General features: G+C 35.3%; 1 protein-coding gene across 3 annotated transcripts in view; it reads right to left on the minus strand.

Moving 5' to 3' along the window:
* Nucleotides 1-72: 72 nt before the first annotated feature.
* The window catches only part of RASA2 (RAS p21 protein activator 2), a 144,481-nt gene continuing 122,502 nt past the window's right edge, over nt 73-22,051 (minus strand). For 2 of the 3 annotated variants that reach the window (XM_077864919.1, XM_077864917.1), the window contains 7 exons: nt 20,382-20,455; nt 19,758-19,867; nt 6,624-6,706; nt 5,953-6,161; nt 5,146-5,249; nt 4,609-4,798; nt 73-3,200 (listed from right to left, as the gene is read on the minus strand). In XM_077864919.1, coding sequence (XP_077721045.1) covers nt 3,170-3,200; nt 4,609-4,798; nt 5,146-5,249; nt 5,953-6,161; nt 6,624-6,706; nt 19,758-19,867; nt 20,382-20,455 — 801 coding nt within the window. In that variant the 3' untranslated portion in view covers nt 73-3,169. The remainder of the gene's footprint in view (nt 3,201-4,608; nt 4,799-5,145; nt 5,250-5,952; nt 6,162-6,623; nt 6,707-19,757; nt 19,868-20,381; nt 20,456-22,051) is intronic. The other variant, XM_077864918.1, reaches the window with a different exon arrangement.

The following is a 22,051-nucleotide window of genomic DNA, read 5'->3' on the forward strand; positions in this document are numbered from 1 at the left end:
CTCAACTGCTGAGCCACCCAGGCATCCCAAGAACTCCTAAATCAGTAAGAAAGTAAGGTCTCACAGAAAATAGACAGGCTTCTTGTAATTTATTTGAGTTATTTCCAAGCGACAGTTACAAAAGTTTTAATTTTTATAATACTCTTGATAAGAAAATAAAATTTAAATAAAAATACATTCTCAACAATACAACATGGTTACACAAATTCACGACATTAAATTTTGATAACTTACATATTCAAACTGGACACTATAAAAACCAATATTACTAGCAACATATTAATTTCCTAGTTAATAAAAATGGAAGCAGATAATATGGGTCAAGACAGGTAATTTAACTCTAGAATGAGTCCTGTACTTTTCACATACTGTAAGGACACCTAAAAGGTTTTTTTGTAGCATTGTCATTACAGATGTACCGTTAGAACAAATTAAAGGTGCTTTTACTTAAAAAAAAAAGAAAAAGAAAAAAGAAAGAAAGAAAGAAAAAAAAGGAAAAAAAATCTGTTTTCTAAAATCTGGCATGAATGAGCCTTTCTGAAAACGAATGAAATTAGGCTTCAGAAACAAACAAAAGCCACATCATTCATCACTTTTTTCTTTTTAATAATAAAGAAATCCTAGTTTGGACACTTAACTATTTATTACCCGTGACATAAACATATTTCTTTGGCAAATAAAATCATTTAGTTTGATAAATTATATTCCTGGGGATAGAAAACTTTGCTATTGCCATCATCTTATTAAATGAATATTAAAAAACCAAACTAAAAAAAGCCACAACAAACAATAACAGATAAACAGATCACTACAACTGCAACTGGTGGAAATGGCTAAACTAAGAACCAGAACTGGCATTTACGGCAAGAGTTTCTTCAAATCATCCTTTTCTCTCCTTCTGGGCATTTTTGAGTTTTTAGGGTGAAGTGAGCTGCCAGGTATTTTTTTTTCAAGTGTGGAAAAGGCAGAAAAAGCATGGTAGCAAAAATCAAAGTACCATAAGTAATAGCAGAGGAATGAGGCCCTTGGAAGCAAGTACCTAGGTTATCTTAGGGTCCTACTGACTTGGTCTCTTATTTCAGTAGACTTTCAAAGAAAATTAATTTAATTTCACATTACTTCTTTTTGGCTGTGCCAAAGCTGGTTAATTCCAGTCAAATAGGCTGTTTAAAAGTGTCATGTGAAGAAAACTATATAACTGAACTCTTCTCTTCTAATTCAGAGTTATGTATTCACACAGCCTTGATCCCTTTGATAATGCCATGATCTTTAAGAGCAATCATGATTGGGGATTTGATATCAGAAATATTTTAAAAGTATTTCTTTTGCCTTGAAAAAATAGCAGAGGGCTAAAACAGCCATTAAAGCATAGTAGAGTGGTACTTGGCAATGCTCACATGTCCTTTTCAGGTAGACATCTCAGAGACTCTTAAGAGGAAATTTCAACCTGAATGAAATTCAGCAATGAGAAATTTATTAAATGGTTAAATTCTTTCACATTTATAAATCAGTGTAATTTATGTAACATACAAACTCATAAAATTTAAAGGAGTCTTTCAAACTTGTCTTTAAAGTGGGCTAGGAATAAACCTACCATAATGGAGACTAGGACTGATTCTTAAATAAAACCAATTGATTTTAACAAGTCATTTAGAGAAATACATTGCTCAGTTATAATCATTTATGGAACAACTCTGATTGTGTGCCAATGGTCTTTAAAAAAATTCCTTAGTAACAATATAATTTAAAAAATTACTCACCAATAGCATAATTGGCAAAGTGTATCCTGAAATATAGCTTATGCTCAGGAAAACAAACAAAAAAAAAAGCACTACTAGCTAGACTTACATTAATAAGTCACAGTTTTAAACAGAAATATGTAAATACTCCAAGGTTTAAAGTACCACATTTAGAAAATGTTTTCAATTTAAAAAGACAAAATAAGAGTACCATGGTTTTTAATACTGATGAAGCAATGTGTATCCCTCTTAACTTCAAGGAGGCAACTTGCTTCGACTGCTTATTTACAATTATGGTTTCTAGGATAAAAGTAAATTATTAGGGAAAAATAGGATTCAAACAGTTGCTTGCCCAAACTCCATTTGGCTAGCAGGCAATAAGAAAACAGCAATGAAATATAAACATTTTCAGGAAAGCACTATTTCTAGACTTAAACACTGATCATTCAACTGATCATAAAGATTAGATACCATATAGTATCTAAAATATAATCTGGGGCAGCCCAGATTATTAAAGTGCGCCGAGTGACTGTTCTCGAGTTAGCTCTCACCCTCTCACTAGGAGGAGAGTGTCCTTATGGTGGCCCTTATAACAACATGGAATAACAGGTGAAGTCAAATGATTCCCCCATCACCTTCTTCCATTGGCTACTGTCTCTTCTTTTCCAGAAGAGATGTCCTTACAAGTCATGTTAACTCGAGCTCTCAAATCAAGAAAATGAGTACCTGATATTTAAAACAATGAAAAAAAATTTAGTGGTCTCACTGTATTTCATCTGCCATCACTCATCCCAAATGTAAACAAGATGCACACAACAGTACATATTCCCTGATTCCTCCTGTCTGAGTTCTGTTTACATCTTTAAATAGGCAAAAGGATCTACCAACCTTCAAGGATGCTCTGGCAGTTTTCTAAAGTCCCTAATATAATTGTTAATGACTAACAGATGAAAATCTCTCTATTTTCTTTTGTGAAGAGGGAGGGTCTAGATGAACTAAATGGAAAGCTCTGAATTGTCATGGATTGGATTTTCTAGTAAAACACAACACTGGCAGTATAGAGCAGGCACTAATGGTAGTGAAAAGTTCACAGAACATGGAGTGTTACAAGAAGAGATGGTTTCTTGCTATGGAGGAGTTCTCCTTTTGTTACAAAGCTTCTTTAGGAAGATTCTATTAAAAAGAAGCTGCAAACACACGGCTTTTGACATATAAGATATGAAGGGAATCCTGAGTTTCATATTCTCTAGTAATGCATCAATACCAGGATTCCCAGTTACTTTCAATTATTAAATATTAAATACAATGTGAATACAGTTGACACTGAAGCCAATGTTCATTCTTAAATACCAGGAGCAAAATAAATGATGAATTGAAAAACTCCAACAAAAATAGTATTTTCCAGTTCTTCTGAATCAGTTGGCCATACTCTAAGATGTTTTTCCTACAATTGGATTTTCTCTAGAAAATAAAAGAAAACCATTTTCCAAAAGTTAAAATATATAACACTTTAATAAGTTACAAATTATCTTACAGTATCCATTAAGTGTTTATAATTTCCCCTTGATAATCTCTCATTCAAGTCTTATTTCATTAATTCCAGTATTTACTGATCACTTATTAAATCTTAGGCACTATTTTAGCAGCTGTGGATATAGCAGTGAACAAAATAGACAAAATCTTGCTCTCATAGAGCTTACTTTCTGGTATTGGGAAAGTAAAACAAACAAACTATGTAATACAAGAGAAACCGACTTTTTTTTTAAAAAAGGATTTATTTATTTGAGAGAGAGAGCACAAGCAACTGTGCACATAGAAGGAGTGGCAGAAGGAAAGAAGCAGACTCCCGCTAAGCATGGAGACAGAGGTGGGGCTCCATCCCACAACCCCGAGATCACGATTTGAGTGGTAATCAAGAACTGGACACTCAACCAACTGATCCACCCAGCAGCCCTGAGATGCTGATATTTTGTTTTAGAGAAAAATAAAGGTGGGAAAAGGTAGAGAGAGAGAGAGGGAGGGAGGGGGGGATAGGTACGATTTTAGAAGGGTGGTCAAGCACTGGATAGGACCTCAAATGGAAATTTCTGGGGACTCCAAGGAAATTGTATTAGCACTGTTAGAAGAGAACCAATTACACTAATGTAGAGAAGATAGGGCAGCCTGCTTCTTCCTCTTCCTTTGCCCCTCCCCCTCACTTGTGTGCTCTCGCTCATTCTCTCTCAAATAAGTAAATAAAATCTTAAAAAAATTTTTTTCCTATTGGTTAAGCCACTTAAATGGGGATTCTAAAAACACTCTAAATGATACGATATAAGATAGTAGGAAACAGCGCCTGGTAGTGGACTAAGCTCCTAGTAAAGCGTTAAATGTTGCTGCTGTCATCCACTGTGATATTCACCTATTTCTGAGATGGGTCCAAAGAATCAACTATAAAATACTTAGATCACTGTCACAGTTGATTTTTTTTTTTTTTTAGTACTTAGTATGTATAAGGCACTGTAGAAAATATTAAGATGGAAGAGGAAGGGTAAAACAAAAACAAGCTACTAAGTGATTTAATGAAATAATTAATTTTAACATTAGAAGTGGTGATAAAGTACACCACCAACATAATGAAACAATACCAGAACTGCAAAGATCACTGTGTGAGTGGCCAGGGGAACTTTTGCACAAGAGGAAGGTTCAGAGCTGGGTCTTGAAAGATGAAGGTGAGCAGGAAGCCTGCGTGTCAGGTATAAGTACAAAGTAGTAGCTGGAATTTTTTTTTTTTTTTTTTTTTTAGTATCTGGAATTTCAAACAATGCTTAAAAATATGTTTTAAGTATCTTTTTGTCTGTTTGTTTTAAGTATCTTAAAAAATACTTACTCGCTTCCATATTTTGCACTACTTGATCTTTTCTTCCTATACTTTTCATGAGGTTCATCTAGCTTCTCTATGATGCTTTTTATTTGCTGAATTGTCTTAAAGGTTGTTACAGAATCCTCGATTACAAAATTAGAATAATCATCAGGCTCTTTTTGTGGTCCTTGGTAGACCGCTATAGTTCCACAAGCCTCTACAAAGAACAGTAAAATCTCTGATCAGAAAACTAAGTTCCATAAATCCAATTTTTAGCATAAGAATTTCTTGAGCATCTCAAGCTGGGAAGACTTCCCCCTGCAAATGCACAGATATATCACATACTTTCATTTTATTAATTATGAACAACACATTTATGCAAAACCAGTATCTTCTTGAGTGCGTATGAAAAACGCCCATTTAGGAGTTTATCAACGTCCACATAAGTAATATTTTGGTAAAGCTACGAGTATTTTTAACTTTAAGATAATGCCAAAGCAATTATTTCAGGAATTGGTAGTGAAGGATCATGGTTATATAAAAATATTTTAATTGCATATTTACCTTCCATTTTCTGCAGCTTAAGTAAACTGAGGGTAAAAAGGGAGTAAATTCTTTCTGTTTCTCTGTCTTCATCAATATCTATTTGGATGTCTGCTGGGACACCTCTATGATAAAAATGAAATTAAAGTCATTGAAAAATTCCATTTTGTTAACATGCCGAAGACTTTGGCTGACTTGAGACTAAAATCAGAACCTCAGAACTTCGCAGAAGGAACCTCAGAAATCTAGTCTCGTTTGACAATTTAATAAAATGGGGACAAGAGAGGTTTGGTTATTATAGAACTCTAATCCAAAATCCAATCAAAAGAGAAATCATTTTCATAACACCTATGCTTCATCACAAAAGCAATATATTACTTCTTAAGTCCATAGGGCTACAACGGGTGTTCTATACAATTAGAGAATACCAAGTCCTTCCTTGCTCAGGCTGGTGCATCTACTTCGACATTGACCCCCCCACCCCACTTTTTTTGACTTGTGCCAACCATTATTTATTTATTTGAGAACATTTTCATTATCCCAAGAAGAAACCCTGTATCCATTAGTACTCCCCAAACCTCCCTCCCCCTAGGCCACCGCAACCACTCATTTACTTTCTGTCTATAATTTTACCTGTTCTGGATACTTGATATGAATGTCATCATATAGTATATATATGGCCTTTGTTTCTGGCTTCTTAGCCTATTTTCAAGGTCCATACATGTTGCCTGTATCAATACTTTATTCCATTTTATGGCCAAATAATATTCCATTCTATTGATATACCACACTTGAAATATTGCTTTTTTTAATCAGAAAGAAACTTACGCAGTACATGGCTTGCAGCCGAGGGCACTTTCACTGGTCTCCAGACAGCAGAGCCAGTTTCCATTTAGATACGCAGAGGGATGATATAAGCTGAGCCTGTTCTGATTGCATCGGCTCACCCTGCAGAGTACGTCTATCCATTCATTAGCTTCTACACAATTATTTGCCTGGACATAGAGTGGTTTCTCCATATGTATTACTTGGAACATCTTCATAGGCAATTAAGATAAAAAGTTAGTAACAGAGTCTAAAAATCAACACAGCACAAACAGAAAAAGATATATAAAAGAAATATATAGTTTGCTTGGCTAGATAACTGCTGCTCAGGTATCTTACAAATTGTTACTTTTCCAGTAAGTTCCAAGGACAATCTGTGTCACAAAGTACTAAGTAGTACTGAGAAAAGTACCTTTAAACTTAATAGGCTAGGCACACTATATAAGGCATCAACAACAATGAACAATTTTATTTAAAATTAAAATAAATTTATTAAAAAAATTTTAAATTTGAGCATAGTGGACATTTCAGGAGCAATAATGGACAATTTTGACAGTTCTAGCCAGCACTTATAAAATATTAATGATTAATAGCAAATATAAAAACCTTGAAAATTTTCCATCAAGTAATATGTGCAATTTAAAAAGCTTTATATAATTAATCATGTAACTTACATTTTTCTTATTGAAAGAGCTCTCTTCCAGTTTTTCCACAGCAAGAATGTTTTTTACTGGAATTGTGTAAATTGCATCTTTGCCTAAGTATTAAAAGAAGTAGAACAAAATTAAAATGATTTGCATCAGAATTATAAAGGTGAGGTTAATTCTGTAAAGTTTAATAAGCTCATCCTCTTCATAGCAGGAATATAAGTAACCTAAAGATTTCCAAGTGATGAACATATAAGCATTCTTTGTTTTATGGAACAAACGCATTTTTCTTGCTTTCTATAAAGTGACTTTCTCTTTACCCTTTTCAATATAAAATTTAAAACATTTTAAAGGAAAAATGTGGGAATAAATTTGGTCTTGCAGAAAATTGAAATGTTACCATATTTTTTATGGGAACTGAAAAAGTAATATACTTAGCAGTATAGGCCTGCTCAAAACATGTCCAGACATGGAGTTTTCTTTCAAGGGAGTTCTCACGTAAGGAGTGAATCAGACTGCTAAGTGGATTTTCTGTTTTACAGTCTAATATGTAAGGGATTAACATTGAATGATTGATTCAATCATTGAATGATTAACATGACTTTAAGTTAAAAAATTGTTTTTTTCTATCATATACTGGCTGGTCAGATGACTAGAACTACCAAATTTACTCTAAGATACATAGGGAACAAAAGTAAAATTTTATTTGGTAGAGAGTGAATCAATCCTTTACCTAATTTAAGAATCTGAGTTTGCTAAAAGAGCTCCATTATAATATGACATGATGATATGATGCATTTTGATTTACAATTTACCTGAGAAAAGACCATATTTCATACAGTCATAGATACTATAATTATGACTTTTCCTGGTCATCTTGTAATGTTCTCAGAAAAACCGACGCTTTGCTTTTATTCTCTCAGAGCTTAAAGCAGAGTTTAATGACATGTATACTGAAGTGCTAGAAGTTAAGAACTTTATGTTCGTATTGGTCCATGGATTAATGTATAGTTTTCTGGTCAAAGACAATTATTTGGTTAATAAATATTTTGGGTCTTTTTTAAAAAAATTTTTTATTTATTTATGATAGTCACAGAGAGAGAGAGAGAGAGAGAGAGAGAGGCAGAGACATAGGCATAGGGAGAAGCAGGCTCCATGCACCGGGAGCCCGACGTGGGATTTGATCCCGGGTCTCCAGGATCGCGCCCTGGGCCAAAGGCAGGCGCTAAACCGCTGCGCCACCCAGGGATCCCTATTTTGGGTCTTGAACAGAGAGGTTAAACTAAAATATGCATTAAGCCTGGTTGCTGGTATAAAATCTAAAATTTGTATAATTCAAGCAGTTGTGATATACAATTTTAAAAAAAAGATAAAGTTACTTAGTTCACGTATCATACATTTAATGTCTAGTATATACCAGACACTATTCTAACTACTTTAGATACAGCAGTAAATAGAATATATAAGGCCCCTCCCTAATTAAGTTTGCATTTAGGTCTGTGAAGACTGACAAAAGACAAATATTAGGTAGAGATGAATACTATAATGAAAATAACCTGAGGTGATATAATAGAAAGTTACTGGGCAGTTACTTTAAATGGGTGGTTACAGAAAACTTTTTTCAGGAAACATTTATTTTTTTATTTTTTAAAAATATTTAATTTATTTATTTGACACAGAGAGAGAGCAGGAACAAGGGGAGCAGTAGAGGGAAAGGGAGAAGCAGGCTCCCTGCTAAGCAGGGAGCCACATGTGGGGCTCGATCCCAGGACCCTGAGATCATGACCCGAGCCCAAGGCAGACACTTAACTACCTGAGCCACCCAGGTGCCCCTCAGGAAACATTTAAATTCAAAAAATATAAAACATAAGTGCATCAAAAAATAAGAAAAGACTATCAGCAGTCTCCTGGAAGCAGACAAGATCAAATTTATGGCAGCAAGGGGAGGGGAGAATAAACTGAAGGAAGTCATAGCCTGAACCACATGTAGGAAAAGACATCTGCAAAAGTAGGAGTAGTTAGAAGACAGCTTCAAGTCAGAATCATTGGACATAGACAGCTGGGGATTGGGGACACAAGGACACACACACACACTCTCTCTCTCTCTCTCTCTCAGACATACATCAGGATGATTAATAGGTAAACTGTACCTGGGAGAGCTCCCTGTCCCTCAGCTTGTACTAAACAGCGGTCAACAGAGGTTTATGTCCCAGCCTATGCAGTAATGACACCTACTGGGATTGCAGAGCACTGCTATGTCCCAGGTACTCACTGACCCTCAGGAGGGAAGGAGAGCACCCATACCAGAAGACAAGTAGCAGCCTTGCCCCTCAGAAACTTGTCCTGTACCTCCCTCAGGATCTTTGGCAGTAAGCTACTGAACACTGAAGCAAGAGTGTAAAAACACAAAGATGAGCAAATCACCAAAAGGTCACCAAACAATGAAGAAAATTAGCACCCTGAAAGAGAGACATACATAGAACAAAGAGGATAACGTTTGGGGAACTGAGGGATCCAATAAAGTGCCTCCAATAAAGTGTGTACTGAGGGATCCAATAAAGTGCCTCCAATAAAGTGTGTACTGATCTACATGGAGTAGCACCACAGAAAATCCGAGAATTTAGTAATTTCACAGGACGTTTCCATCTTTAGATTTGTTTAATACACGAAGCAATCATATACTCCAGAACTGCTATTATTTGTTCATTTCTGGGCAAATTCTAACATAGAATATATAGACAAAGTATATTGCTCCCAGACACATATACTATCATAATGTCATTAGAGTTACTGGTGTTAAATGAGATGAATTGCACATGATTAGTAAAATAGAAGATTTTACTGAGGATTCTTACAAATCCAATACAAAAGGACAAAGGAGAAAGTCAAAAAAGTTAAGAGCCATGATGGATGGATGTAGAAGTTTCAATACCTAATAAGAATTCCAGAAACAGAATAGAAAGAGTGTTCGGGAGAAAATTATCAATGAAAATATCCCAGAGCTAAAAAACAGGAATCTCCAGATTGAAAGGATCCAACAAGTGCTCAGCAGCATGGAAGGAAAGAGTCCATAACCTCACACTGGGGAGTAAAATATCAGAACTTGAAGGCTAAAGAAATTCCAAAGAGTTACGAGGGAGAAGAATCAAGACAGATTCAGAAGACATAAAAATTCTCACCAGCAATAATGGAAACTAGCAAACCTGGGATCCCTGGGTGGCGCAGCGGTTTAGCACCTGCCTTTGGCCCAGGGCGTGATCCTGGAGACCCGGGATCGAATCCCACTTGGGCTCCCAGTGCATGGAGCCTGCTTCTCCCTCTGCCTGTGTCTCTGCCTCTCTCTCTCTCTCTTTCTCTCTCTCTGTGACTATCATAAATAAATAAAAAAAATTAAAAAAAATTTATTCCTAATTAGGAATAAATCCTTTTTGGGGAGGAGACTCCTACTGTAAATGATATTCTTAAAACTTCATTTTCTGACTGTTTCCTTCTAGTTTATAGAAATACAGTTGATTTGTATATACAAATCATGTATCCCACAGCCTCACTAAATTCACTTATTGCATCAAGTACTTGAAGACTCTTTAGGATATCCTATGTATACCTTTTCTTTCCTTTCTTTTTTTGGCCCAATCTCCAGTAAAATGTTAAATAGAACAGATGAAAATAGATAATCCTTGCTTTGCTCCTGATCTTGGATATGATGTTCCATTTATTGTAATTATTGATAACAGTTGTGTTTACACTATCATTTTGCTGTTTTTTTGTTTCATTTTGTTTCCTATTTATTCCATCTGATTTTTGCTCCTCTGTTCTTCCTCTCCTGCCCCATTTATTTATTTACTTTTTGGGTAAGGGAGAGGGAATGGGCTATACTTTTTTCTAAAAATGTTTTTGTTCTAGAGATTATAGTATACAGCCCTGACTCATTATGGTCTACTTAAAATTACTGTGTCACTCCACAAAAAATATAAGATCCTTGCAATAACTTACTCCATCTCTTTCCTTTGTGCTATTGTCATATATTTTCTATGTAGATTTGTTATTAACTGTGTAATTCGATGTTATAAATTTTGCCTATTAAGCAGTTGCTTTTTAAGGAAAATGAGAAAAGAGAAAAGATATTCTTACATTTATCTACATAATTATCATTTCTAGTATTCTTCATTCCTTCCTGTGGCTCTAAGTTTCCATCTGGTGTTATTTCGCTTCAGCCTGAATAATTTCTTTTAGCATTCCTACAGTGCAAACCTGTTTGCAATGGAGTTTCCCAGCTTTCATTTACCTAAGGGATATTTTCATTTTTAAAGGAAATTTTCACTAGAATTCTAGGTTGAGAGTTTTTTCTTCAGTACTTTAAAGAGGTCATTCCATTGTCTTTTGGCTTTGGTTGCTTCTTATGAGAGCTGTCAACTATATTGTTCTCCTTTAATGCAATCTGTCTTCTGTTCCTTTGCTTTCGAGATTTTCTGTATGTCTCTGGTTTAATTACTATACGTCTAAGCGTGCTTTTCTTTGTACTTATAATGCTTGGAGGTCACTGAACTTCTAAGATCTATAAAATAATATTTTTCACCAAATTTGCGAAATTTTAGGCCATTATTGCTTTAAAATATTTTTTTCTGCTTTACTCTTTTCTCTGCTCTCCTTCTGACACTAAACATGCACATGTTAGACTGTCTGATATTGTTCCAAAAGCCACTGAGAGTTTTTTCTCTCCCAAGTTTTTTTTCTCTGTGTTCCTAGACTGGATAATTTCTATTAACCTATCTTCAAGTTCCCTGAACTTTTCTTCAATATTTCAAATGAAACATTTCACTTCTAGATTTCCATTTGATTCCTTTCAATAGTTTCTAACATTCTTGTGCTGAAATCCTTCTTTACTCATGACTATCCTTTACATTAAGTCCGTGAGGTATTTGTAATACCTTTAAAGTTCATGTCTATAATTATAACATGTAAACCACATAGGGATCTATTACTGACTCTTCTTCTCTTAACTATGTGTTCTGTTTTACTGTTTCTTCTCAAACTTGTTAACGTTTCATTATACACTGGACATTATGAATGACACACTGTAGAGACTGGATTCATTTACCTTCCCCTTGAATAGTTACAGTTACATTAGTTGATCACACTGAGGCTTGGTTTTCTACTTTATTCTTGATCTCAGGACAGTCTTTACTGCTGAGCCACTGCCCTTTTGATCTTTCAGTGAAAATCTCAGGGTGTTTATTAAGCCCTTCCAAAATTCCAAACTGTTTTTCCTGAGGAGGAAAGAAATTGAAATCTCTGTTCATCTTTTTAAATATTTCCTGTTACTGCTTTTCAGTAGCTTCTTTGAAATTCCCCCTGTATAAGCAGTTGAAGAGTCAGCCAAGGATTTCAGGGGCATTCACATAGAGATTGGAAGGCTCATCCTTTTTTTCCCCTCAATTTCCAGCTTCTCTAGCAGCTGTGAGCTGTATCTTACAACATCTGAAGCCAATAAAATGTGGCCTCCTGCTTGAATTTCAGCCATCTCACACTGCACAGGGTAGGAGTGCCTTCAGAGAGAAAAACCATGTAATAATATATTCCAACATGACTCCCATTTTTGAGGGTCAAGTCCTTCAGAGTTGTCTTATATATTCTTCCAAGTTAATTGTTACCTATGAAAGAGTTAGTCTAATACTGACATACCTCATTTTATTGTATGTTGCTTTATTGCACTTTTGTTTATTGCACAACAGATGTTGTGTTTTTAATAAATTGAAGGTCTGTAGCAACCCTGCATCAAGCAAGTCTATTGGTACCATTTTTCCACAGGATTTGATCTTTTCACGTCTGTGTCACATTTTGATAATTCTCACAATATTTCAAACTTTTCCACTATTATTATATTAGTTAAGGTGATCAGTGCTCTTTGATATTACTATTATAATTCTTCTGAGGTACCACGAACTGTGCCCATATAAGACAGCAACCCTAATTGATACATATTGTATGTGTTCTGAATGTTCCACCAACCAGCCATTCTCCCATCTCTCTCCCCTTCTCCTTGGGCCTCCCTATTCCCTGAGACACAATATTGAAATTAAGCCAATTAATAACTGTACAATAGCCTTCAAGTGAAAGCCAAGAAATGCCAAAAGCTAAGCCTCTTGTGACAAACAGTGTGCCAAGTGGTGAATGCAACAGAAAACCTCCTGAAGGAAATTAAAAGTGTTACTCCAGGGAACACATGAATGGTAAACTGAAACAGCCTTATTGTTGATATGATGGAGACTACGTGGTCAAGACAGATGATCACACCAGCTACAACATTCCTTTAAGTCAAAAGCCTAATCTAGAATGAAGGCTTTAACTCAATTCTATCAAGGCTAACAGAAGTAAGGAAGCTGCACAAGAAAAGTCTGAAGCTAGCAGAAAAAGAAGGAAAGAATCCATCTCCATAACATAAAAGTATACAGTGAAGCAGTAAGTGCTGATGTTAGAAGCTGCAGCAATTTATCTAGAAGATCTAGTTAAGATAATTGATAAAGGTGGCTACACTAAACAACAGATTTTCAGTGTAGACAAAAAGTCGTATATTGGAAGAAGATGCCATCTAGGACTTTCACAACTAGAAAGAAGTCAATGCATGGCTTTAAAGCTTCAAAGCCTCAAAGGACAGGCTAACTCTCTTGTTAGGAGCAAATGTAGCTGACTCTAAGTTGAAGCCAATGCTCATTTACCATTCCAAAATCCTAGGGCCCTTAAAAATTATGCTAAATCCACTCTGCTTATGTTCCATAATTGGAACAAAGCCTGGATGACAGCACATCTGTTTACAACAGTATAGATGTATATTTTTTAAACCCACTGTTCAGACTTAATGCTCGGAAAAAAAAATTCCTTTCAAAATATTAAGGCTTACTGACAATGCACCTGGTCACCCAAGTCCTCTGATGAGGATATACAATGAGGTTAATGTTATTTTCATGTCTACTAACATAACATCCATTCTGTAGCCCATGGATCAAGGAGTAATTTTGACTTTAAAGTCATAAGATTTAACAATTCATAAGGCTATAGCTGCCAAACATGGTGGTACCTCTGATGGGTCTGGGCAACATAAATAGAAAACCTTCTGGAAAGGATTTACCATTTTAGATGCCATTAAGAACTTTTGTGATTTATGGGAAGAGGTCAAAATATCAACATTAACAGGAGTTTGGAAGAAAAAAGTTGAGTCCAGCCCTCATTGATAACTCTGAGGCGTTCAACTTCAGTGGAGGAAATAACTGCAGATGTGTTGGAAGGACCAAGAAAACTAGAGTTAGAAGTGGAGCCTGAAGATGTGACTGACCTGCTGTAATTTCAATATAAAACTTAAATCGGAGAATAGTCTTATTATGGATGAGCAAAGAAAGTAGTTTCTTGAAATGGAATCTATTCAAGACTGGTGAAATGACACCATAGGACTTAAAGTATTACCTAAACTTAATTGATGAAGCAGTGGCAGAGTCTGAGAGGACTGACTCCAATTTTGAAAGAAGTTCTACTGTGGATAAAATGCTATCAAACAACATCACATGCTACAGAGAAATCATTCACGAAAAGAGTGATTTTTTTCAAGGCAAATTTCACAACTGTCTTCAATTTTATGAAATTGCCACAGCTACCCAACCTTCAGCAAACACTACCCTGAACAGCTAGCAGTTAAACATCAAGGCAAGACCCTCTACCAGCAAAAAGATGACACTGTGCTGAAACCTCAGAAGATGGTAAGCATTTTTTTTTTTTAGCAATGGAGTATTTTTAATTTAAGGTATATATATCTTTTTTTTTAGATATTATGCTATTGCACACTTAAAAGACCATGGTAGAGTGTGAAGATAACTTTATATACACTGGAAGCCAAAAATTCTTTTGACTCACTTTATTATGAATTAGCTTTATTGCTGTGGTCTGGAACCAGACCCACCATATCTCTGACGTATGGCTGTACGAGTTCCTTCACTACTGAGAACTCCTCTGTTTATTTTTTAAAAAGGCAACTTCATCACTGTAGTTATGTAAGCCCAAATCCTTGGAGTTATCCTTGGCTTGCCTTTCTTCCACTCTTGGTATCTGATCCTTTAGCAAACTACCTGAGTACTATCTTTAAAAAAGATCCAGAATGTGATCCATTTTTATTGCTTCCACTGCTACCAACTGGTCCAAGCCATTATCTTTGCTCCCCTAAATTACTGCAATGCCTCTTAACTGATATCCTCACCCCTTTCATTCTATTCTCCATGTGGTATGAATGATTGATCCTATTAAAATATAAGTCAAGGGATCCCTGGGTGGCGCAGCGGTTTGGCGCCTGCCTTTGGCCCAGGGCGCGATCCTGGAGACCCAGGATCGAATCCCACGTCGGGCTCCCGGTGCATGGAGCCTGCTTCTCCCTCTGCCTGTGTCTCTGCGCCTCTCTCTCTCTCTCTCTCTGTGTGTGACTGTCATAAATAAATAAAAAATTTTAAAAAATATATAAGTCAAATGATGTAATTCCTCACCTTAAAGCTCTCCAATGCCTTTCTATCTTTGACTCAAAGTTTTTGAATGGCCCACAAAGCCCTAAAAATATCTAGCTTCTCCATAGCCTTTTTGACCTAAGTTCCTATGATAACCCCTTTACTCTTTCCACCCCCCCCCCCCGCCCTTAGCTATAAGAGCTTTCTCTTATCTCTTTAAATATTCTAAGCAAGCTTCTGTTTCAGGGACTTTGTACTGGCTGCTGTTAACTATGCATCACTATTATCCCAAATATCCACATGACTCATCATCTTTAGATCTTTGCTCAAATGTCATTTCTTAGTGAAGCCCTACCTGGTTAGACTTTTTAATACTGCAACTCTCCTCATAAACCCATCATTCTCTATTCTTTCTCTGCTTTATTTTTATCTATCTCATTTTGTATCTCCAACATACTATATATTTTTTTCATCGTGTATCACGATTAAAATTCCATGAGGGCAAACATTTTAATTTGTCTAGGCTTTCTCCAGAGCCTAGGACAGCATCTGTACATAATAGGCACTCCATAAAATACTTGTTGAATCAACATATGATTGCAACAATGATGTTCTTTAGTTACCAAAGAAAAAAATACTGTAGAACATGGTGTGTGAAAATATGACCAGGTAAAAACCAAGTAAATCTAAGTGTACTGAGATTTATGTTTAAAATATCATTAAAGTTTCTTTTATATTGTCCATAAGTTATATGAACTAGAACATCTGATATCACATGGAAGTTGTATATGCTATGTATACCAGGTCTCCCAAGAGTGGACAATACCTAATCAAGTTTGGAGAGCACAGATGGAATTTCAGAGATGAATCTGTTAATAATCTATTATTAGTACTCTTAGAGGAAATTTTAGAAGCCTAAAGCAGTGGTTCTTAAAGTAATTCAGATGATAATATATCTGGAAGACATGGTGCTCTTTGAAGAACACCATTTATTTAAAAAAAAATCTACTATATGGCTTAATGGATAGTAAAAGCATGGTCCCTGACACTGAGGATCTTACAGACTAGAGGAAAAGAAAGATAAAACTAAGGACTACCTGGTGTGACAGGAGTTATCCTAAGGTAATACAGAAACAGAATAAGGGAATAGCTCAACTAAAGTAACTAGAGTCTTATAAGTGACTTCTATAACACCTGATACTTTATCTGAGGCTTAAAGGACAACAAATCACACAGGTAAAGAAGGAAAGAAAGGAATTTCTAGGGAGAGCATATACAAAAGCATGAAGGTAAAAGAGTACAAGTTAAAGGAACTACAAGAGCTAGTTTGATAAAGTGACATATGGACAATGTAAAAGATTTGGCTGGATGGGAAAGGAAGAAGCTGGAAGGTCAATAACTCAATTGATTTCAGCATACAACTAGAAGAACTTTTACTTATAGAAGATGACTACATTTGTAAATATAGCAATATAAAACCATAATCACAAGCACACATGCTCATAAAAAACTGCCTATATAATCATGACTGGTTGCTGACTGAGTGCCCTATAACACTCATTTGCCACACATTAATCTAGTTGTATTGAAGATAAGTCACATGTGATCACCTAAGCAGGCATAACTTACTTAGGAAAAACTCTTAAAATTGAGAAAATTCTATTAATTCCTTTTCCACTAAATTGGGAAAAGACCATACTATTTGATTCTAAGTAGTAGAAATACTTGATTCAGAATACTAGTGTCCAGTAAAAGGACAGAGTGAAAGACTCAATCATTTAGAGCCATGTATAGAAAATTTGGGAGGCACTCTTTCAGACACCAAAGTCAGATAGCAAGTATAGCAAGAGATTTAGCTAGGAGACTTGGCTATCCAGAAACAGCAAGGAAATAGGAAGTAAGCGAAACATTTGCTTGAGCAATCAGAGAATCCAAAGCCCATGCATTTTCTTCATAGAGGTAAGTCCTTAAGTCTTTCATCAAAGCTTTTTAAACTTAAGCATAATTTTAATAAACAGTACCTGAATCCTCACTCACAGTGTACTGTGGTAAAAAATGTGGAGTTGCGTGATGGAGGTAGGAGTGAGATGTTACATTATGGTTCATTGACAGCACAAGAAATTTAAGGTAACAAGCTGAATATAAAGGGGATTGAGAAAAACTGTATAAAGCAAACATAGGAATGCAAAAAAGCACAGCAGTCCAAGGCATTTAGCTGGGGAGTCAACAGCTGCACACATCCATAAGCAGCCCTGAAAACACCACTGAATCAAAGCACTGCAAAATAATTAAATTATCAATGACAGCCCCACGTTATCTAGAAAATGTTAACTTACGTTCAATGAATTCTTTTTTAGAAGGCAGGGAAGCATGTAATACATTTTGGAAAAATCCATCAAAATAGTTAAAACAAAAAGCATGGATGCTTAAAACTGTAGGCTTTGGTAAATAATCTTGAAACTTCATGTAACAGAGCTTATTCCTCCAATGTCTCATTCCAGTAGGTTAAATTTCTTAAGGCCTGAAAACAATGTAATTTCTAATGTGTCTATTTTATATCTAGAGCAGCCTAATCACTCTACATAATTTTACCCTCATAAAGTTTACTAGCTAGAAGAGAGGTTCTTAAGAACTGTAGATGAACTGTGGGTCTACAAATTCATTGAAATTATATGCAAAATCTCAGGTCTAGTTTGTATGTGCATTTTTCTGGAGAAAGAGGCCAAAGCTATCACCTGATTCTTAAAGTTCTAAGCCAAAAAAGACTTTAAATATTAGTTTAGGTTAGAAAATACTTTAAATGAAGAAAAAACAGCTAATTTATTCATGGAAAATGACTAACTTCCCTTAAATTTTATTTCAATGCACTGTTAATGTAAACATTATTAGCATATTATGACAGCTACTTTTTAAAAGCTGCTATGTATGTGAGAGCATTTATATAGTATTCAACATAAGCTATAACTTCCAAAACATTCAAAATAGTTACCTTAAAAAGTGCTGTCTGAAAGACTATGTATGTAGCCTATTGCTCTTTAGTCATGTGACTACTGATATGCCATAACAAATTATCTAGGTGCTTAAAAATAAAATGACTTTGGTTTCTTATATCGTACTAATACATTTGGCCATACGTAGTCATTTTGGTTGAGCCATAATAAGGAATAATTATGAAACAATTTTTCTTATGACTCTACTCTTCAAAAATCTCCACTCAAGCATTCTACTTAATTGAATCTATATCCTCTTGAAAGTATCCTATGGCTGGTGTTTGCTATCATTTCAGAATTTTCAGCACAGGCTCTCTTAACAGATCTTTACCTAACAGGGCTAATGGATTAACTGAAGCTCTCCATGTTCTAAGACATAACAGATGATGCTCATTGGATGCTGAATGCTTGTGGTTACCAGGCTACTACTATCTGTTTAGCTTGGATCCTTTGGTTTCCATTGGTTAGGCTGTTTTATTTACCAACTCCATTGGGTTTGTTCCCAAACCGACTTATGCCATTTTTCCATACTGCAATTATAATTTACTTAAATATATATATGTATAGTGACAAAGTAAGTGCCCCCTCCACTAAGAGGGTTACTGTTTATTTGAAAATCAGGTGAGTGCTCTAAAAAGCTTCAAAAAAGGAGATCCACACACATATGAAGTCAATTTATATGAGGTGAGACACCTATAAAAGATTAGGGGTGACTGCCATGAAATCTAATAGGATTCTGTACTTGGATTACTTTTCAAGTATTTAAGTTCTGGATTCACTCTGGAGAAATCAACCAGAAAATTGACGCAGTATGGGTATATTTGCACAAGAAACACAAAAGGGAAATCCAATCTATAGATCCATATTTAAAGAAAAGATCTTGATTCTCTATCAAAAGATTCGGCAAGCGTATATATAAATATTTAAGATATGTATGTATCTTTTCGTCTGTTTTTAAATGATTCTTGCTTTAAGTGAACATCTTTGTATCTTGATCACCGTGAATAAAAGGATTCTACTAAATGTGATCCACGATTTAGTAATTTATTCCTGCTAAGATACCAGCTAATGGCCTTCTGTGGATCATTCATTACCCCAAAGGAATAAACTTAAAAACTGGACATTTTAGGCACTGAGTCAGTCCACCGAGGGACAAACCATGCCTCTCTGAATCCCTCAAACCACACTGTAGGAAGATGGCTTTCTTTATCCAAACAGTCCATTGTGCTTTTTAAGGAGGCAAATCATTATACATCCATCTTGAAGCTAGCTTGGCCAACAGTCTAGAATGAATATGATAACTGTATAGGAATCACAATCTATCATATGACTGTGGAAATTTTGTGCTGATGTTATCCAGCAAACTACTGAAATACTCTCATTCGTTAGATATTGATTCTTACCAATTTGGCTCTGAGAGTTTAAAAGAAACTTCTAAGTTCTAGGTAAGTGGGATTTACCAGGGTTTTTTTATTTTTAGAAAACAAAGCATGTGTGAGGATAAAAAATGGAATTTACATGGTATCACTTGTCAAATATTTACTGTATCCTTAATGTGTATGTATCACTGTGAGAAACTATATACTACAGTAATATTAGACAAAAGGTTCGCCAGAGCTACATTAAGCAGAAAAAAAAAAAATCTTCACTGAGAACCAGGAAAAGACCCCAAAATAAAGCATAAACACAACTACCTGGCTGTTTGTGGTAGGTGAGCTCTCTGCTTGTTAAGCAGAACCACCGTTTCTTGAAATTCTTTTTCCCAATCCGAGTTCTTCCCTGAGCTCTTTTATACATCTCACTGCCAAAACAACAGATATGAAAATTTAGTTATGGATATTAAAATAGTTCAAACAAAGCAAACATTTTTTAAAAATTTTAAATGACATGATAGGCTGTGTACGATAAGTATATAAAAATGTCTTTGTCATCTATAACTTCTGCATTCACTTTGGCCATGCTAATGGAATAAAGTCTTTAATTAATTTAATATTTATAATTGTGCTATTCAGAACTAAAGGGGCCAACTTTAACTAAAGCTCTCCTTTAATTTCCAATGATAACATTACTTCAAGACTGAAGAGTGCTGTTACTTTTTCAAAGTACTCTAATACCCACAATCTCCTTATATTTACAAAGCTACTCTAGGACTCTAAGGACAAGGAATGACGCCCATGTGCAACTTACCTGATGGTTAATTAAACAGTTCTAACAGAGAACAAAACCTAGATTTCCTCACTTCCAGGCCCAGGCCTTTTGTACTTATATAAAATCTATACTGACACGACTTTAAATTTCTAGGTTTATTCAATTACCCTTCTTTCAGGTGCACAGGCTCACTCGTACCACTGGATTCTTTAGTTTCAGTAGATGAAATTTCATCCAAGAACTAAACAGGGAAATGAGCAAAAATTACACTTTGTGATAACATACGTCAAAAATTCAATTTATCTTAAATATCACTGATAATATGGTGAAGTTTTTCTTTAAGGAATACACATAATTTTAACTTATAAAATATATAACTGTAGAGGAATTCCTAAGCTACACCTTGGATAGGTGTTCTAAAAAGTTTATTCTCAAGTTACTTAAAACCCAGAATATGTTTCCCTACAAAAACAGCTCAATCTACAATCCTTAAGCTATCATTCTGAAACCTATAAAGCTCTAAATAAAGAGAATTATTTTGTTTTTGATTTACAGTAAAATCATTTGGGGGCACAACCTAACCTGAGCTATCAAAGGCTGTTCATAGTCTGGATTTATCTTATTTAGTGTGAATATTCATACATTGTGCTCTATAATGTGTTTGATTACGGGGTGCTACCCCAGGCCCCAGTGGGGTATAATACACAGCATACATCTATTATCTTTTAAAACTCTGAAAAACTGAATTCTGAAATATCTCTGGTCCTCAGGATTTTTTTTTTTTTTTTTTTCCTCAGGATTTTAGATACAGGATTGTGAACCTATATTATAGGTCAGGGATCACCAAATTATGGCTCAGTGGGCCAAATTCAACCTGCAGCCTGTTTTTGTAAGTCCTATGAGTTAAGAATAGTTTTTATATTTTTAAAGGGCTGTAAAAACAGAAACAAAGAAGAATATGGGGCACAGCCTTTATGTGGCCAGCAAAGCCTAAAATAGTTACTCACTGGCCCTTTAAAGAAAAGATTTTGCTGATTTCTATTATGTACAACTGACTGTACCCCTCAAAGATGGTATTCCACAATTATGACTGAATGTAACTGGATTCTCTGGAATAATGTGGCACTCTAATCACCAGTTATAAACTTCCTGGTGAGAATGGGAATGTGGTGGCTCAAGAAAGTTTGGAGTACCCATCTTTAGTAATGGCAAGGCACCCTTGTAAAGAGCAGTTAGCTTCATGAATATGCTACCTTGACAGATCAACATCTTCTTCTGGCATGTGGCTGTCTCTTGATGAGAAAGAGAAATTAGTATTTCAAGGAACAATTCTTGTTCTTAGAGAGGAATCCTATTTTGTCCCATAAATGAGCTACCTCTTTGTTTAGTGTTTAGTCTTTGCTTTTTCCTTTATACTTTTCTATGTTGTCCCACTTGGGACTGAAAAAAAAAAAAAAAAAAAGTACATTCCAATAGAGATAACATTGAAGCACAAGTACCTAAATCTAAACCAGAATTTGTGTGGAGTCATATTCTCTCAAGATTGGCTTAAGACTGCCCACTAGAAGACACATATAATTTTTTCCAATGTTTACTTCTAGCACGTAAGAAGGAGATCTTGGTAAGTGATGAACAAGAACAGAGTTTCTTTTGCATTATACATGGAGATACAGAACAAGTATATAAGGGAACTAAATGGGGCACCTGGGTGGCTCGGTCAGTAAAGTGTCTGACTCCTGATGATGGCTTAGGTCATGATCTCAGGGTTGTTAGGTAGAACCCCTGCTTAACATTCTCTCTCTCCTTCCATTCTCATGTGCATGTGCACACTCTCTCT

This window comes from Canis aureus, chromosome 22, assembly GCF_053574225.1.
Source record: "Canis aureus isolate CA01 chromosome 22, VMU_Caureus_v.1.0, whole genome shotgun sequence".
Lineage (NCBI taxonomy): Eukaryota > Metazoa > Chordata > Mammalia > Carnivora > Canidae > Canis > Canis aureus.